The 3396-nt window shown below is 41.1% G+C and overlaps 1 protein-coding gene across 1 annotated transcript in view; it reads left to right on the forward strand.

The window, feature by feature from the left end:
- Nucleotides 1-3396, forward strand: part of Topbp1 (DNA topoisomerase II binding protein 1) — a 51285-nt gene that overhangs the window by 40080 nt on the left and 7809 nt on the right. The window contains exons 20-22 of the mRNA XM_029481989.1: nucleotides 1298-1518; nucleotides 2904-3052; nucleotides 3282-3393. Coding sequence (XP_029337849.1) covers nucleotides 1298-1518; nucleotides 2904-3052; nucleotides 3282-3393 — 482 coding nt within the window. The remainder of the gene's footprint in view (nucleotides 1-1297; nucleotides 1519-2903; nucleotides 3053-3281; nucleotides 3394-3396) is intronic.

A 3396-nucleotide genomic window follows, 5' to 3' on the forward strand; every position in this document is an offset into this window, starting at 1 on the left:
TAGTGATCAAGGGGGAAAGGCCCCTTGTGGGTGGGACCATCTCTGGGCTGGTAGTCTTGGTTCTATAAGAGAGCAGGCTGAGCAAGCCAGGGGAAGCAAACCAGTAAGTAACATCCCTCCATGGCCTCTGCATCAGCTCCTGCTTCCTGACCTGCTTGAGTTCCAGTCCTGACTTTCTTTGGTGATGAACAGCAGTGTGGAAATGTAAGCAGAATAAACCCTTTCCTCTCCAACTTGCTTCTTGGTCATGATGTTTGTGCAGGACTAGAAACCCTAAGACACCAAGGGCTGAAAGACCCATTAGTTATAGCTTCAGCAATGTCATGTTAAAAATACACTTTAAAGCTGGGTATAGTGGCACCCACGAGGCAGAAGCAATGGATCTGTGAGTTCAAGACCAACCTGGTTTTCAATGTGAATTTCAGGACAGCCAGACCTACATAGTGAGACTCTATCTCAATGAGATATAATCTAATTATTAAGACAGTTAGGGTGGTGTATACCTACAATCCTAGCACATGGAAGCTGCTAAGGGGAGCTCAGGGTCGTCCTTCACTACAGAGACGTGGCTTTAAAAGAAAACATAAATGCAATTATTAACCCACTGACTACAGTTCTCTAATCATCACCATGGTTCCCTAATTTTTAGAATTTAAAAAATATATCATTATTTTTGAAATACAGATATAGACATTCACTTAAATTTTCTAGTAGAAATATTTTAAAGGTAATTAACTGGGTGTATTGGTGCATGCTATGCTGTGTAGGTTTTTGTAAACTTGGGTCATTTAAGAAGAAGAAACCTCATTTGAGAAATGTCTCTCACTCTGGCATGTAGGTAAATCTGTAGAATATCTTGGCTAATGAGTGATGTAGGAGGGTCTGGCTCACTGTGAGCGGGACCTCCTTTGAGCAAGCCGTACAAGTCAGTAAGCAGTTCTCTTCTACAGTCTCTTCAGTTCCTGCCCTGACTTCTCTCAGTGATGGGCTACAGCTGTAAGCTGTAATAAATCTTTTCCTCGACAAGCTGCTTTTGATCATGATATCTTATCACAGCAGGGGAAAGCAAACCAGGATGATTGCCTATAATCTTAGCACCTGGGAGGCAGAAACAGGAGAAGCACCTCATTTAAAGCCATACTCTCAATAATGAGACCATATGTCCAAAAAAAAGGAGAAGAAAGGATGTCTTCTATTGATTTATTCAACAAATACTATGTGTCTTTACTGCTTACCAGTTTTACGCACTTGGATTCAATAGTGGCTGTTATTTAACATTGTCTCTTTTATTCCTTAGGCAGTCTCGACAGGTAGTACCTGATGTGAACACAGAGCCCTCCCAAAATGAGCAGATCATTTGGGATGACCCAACAGCAAGGGAAGAGAGAGCAAGGCTCGCCAGCAACTTACAGTGGCCCAGCTACCCAACACAGTATTCTGAGCTTCAGGTTGAGATTAAAAAACTGGATGATTCTCCTTCTCGAAAGCCTGTATACCATTCAGAAATTGCTGAGCAGGGTAATAAGAAAACCATTGATTTGTACTTAAGAATGCTGACCTCTTAAAGACACCATGGTTCTCTGTATTACATATGCAAATCAAAATGTATTTTCTAGTACTGTTTCAATCAAATGAGAAATGTTTTTTGATTTTTAAATATAGAAATTTAGCTATAAATTTCTGAAGAAGAACTTGTCATTTTTGAAGCTTCTAGCCTCCATACACTCTAATCTGGGGCCAGAATATTATCAGCCTCTGAGCCTTACTGCTGACTTAAGTTCACCCTTTCTAATTCTTCTGAGCTCTAGCTGGATGGCTCAGCTTAGCTGGTCTGGTGTAAACTCCTCTCCTAAGAGACTGATTCAATCTGGCTTCTCTAAGCTTCTCCTGAACTGCTCTGCTTGGCCTCAGACTATCTTTGGCAACATGTTCTAATCTTCTTGCTTCTTATTCTCTGGCTTGTTCTGTTTTCACCTGTGTTTAGCTGTTCTCTCTGCAACCTGTCTTTCTATAATAATGTCTGGTAAAACGGCCTTTCTTCTCACTGTGCTTCTCACTATAGCTTCCCTTTCCTCTCCTTGTGATTGGGTATATCCTATTCTGTCAGATCTTTCTCTTGATTCATCACTTTGTCTGCCACTCAATTAGACATTGCTTACAAACATGGGTGCTTTTCTCTACAACTAACTTTAGCTTCATTGCTGAGAATTAAGAGCAAGTCTGTATTCCAGCCAGAGGGATTAAAGGTGTGTGCTAAAACTGAACCACACCGAAAGTAAAAACAGGTTTTTTCAGTAAAGATCACAATCTTGGGGTTCACGGTGTGATCAAATATCCTGCAATATTTAGGATTAGCCTTTTTTTTTTCTTTCTTTCTACCCTCTTCTGTTTGTGAGGTAGTGTCTGATGTTGTTTGGCTCATGAACTTTTCCTGAGTTCCTTTTTTTTCCTCCCTTCACCTTAAGGATATCTTCCTGTGCTGGATACACAGATCTGATCTTCTCTCCAAGAATTGCTTTCATTTTAAAGTTTGGTTATGTTATACTCGTGAAAAGATGTTTTAGAAAGGAAGGATTCACAAAACTCAATTAACACCTGCCCTTTCAGAGCTGTTTAGTTGGATGTACTTATAAGCTGGGAAACCAACCACTCTCTTCTATGTATATTGCTTGCTTTTGAGGCAGGGTTGTACCCAATGCAGGGCTCAAGCCTGAGATTCTCCTGTCTCAGCCTCCCAAGTTACTGGGGTTACAAATAGATGCCACCATGTCTGAGCCTTTGTATACTTTTGATTGCAGAATTCATGGCTCATTTTATTTTGGCCAAGACAGGTGAGAACATTTCCCAGAATTTGTTCCATGTGTACACTCTTACACAGTATTTCTTTCTCCCCTTACCCTTAGCCTCGTGTGTTACTCAAGCCCCAGGGCACCCAGGCTCTGAAGAAGCAGAGCCTCCAACAGCAGAAAGGCGTCTGATCCCGGAGCTGCAAGCCCCCTCTGTAGCTTCCCCACTGGCTAAGCCGCCTGTGGCCCCACAACCTGCAGACAAGGTTTGTTAACCTTTGGTGTGATGATGGCGGGCGGCTTTGTGTATTTTATGCTGGAGTAGGAATTGTTTGCTGCAGCAGGCTCATCACTACTGAAAAGTGCATTTCTTTGAATTACAATTTGTATACTTGGTCCCTTAGAAGACTAGATAAAATGTCACTTTAAAGTAGCTATATCTGATAATAGTTTTAATGTTAATATTTTTTCTAAAATAAAAATACTGTGTTCTAGATTGAAACACTGGAGGAGACGCACAGAAAAGTTAAAAAACAGTATGTGTTCCAGATGTCGTCTCTGAATTCTCAAGAGCGGATTGACTACTGTCGCCTGATTAAAGACTTAGGTG

This window comes from Mus caroli, chromosome 9 (assembly GCF_900094665.2).
Source record: "Mus caroli chromosome 9, CAROLI_EIJ_v1.1, whole genome shotgun sequence".
Classification (NCBI taxonomy): domain Eukaryota; kingdom Metazoa; phylum Chordata; class Mammalia; order Rodentia; family Muridae; genus Mus; species Mus caroli.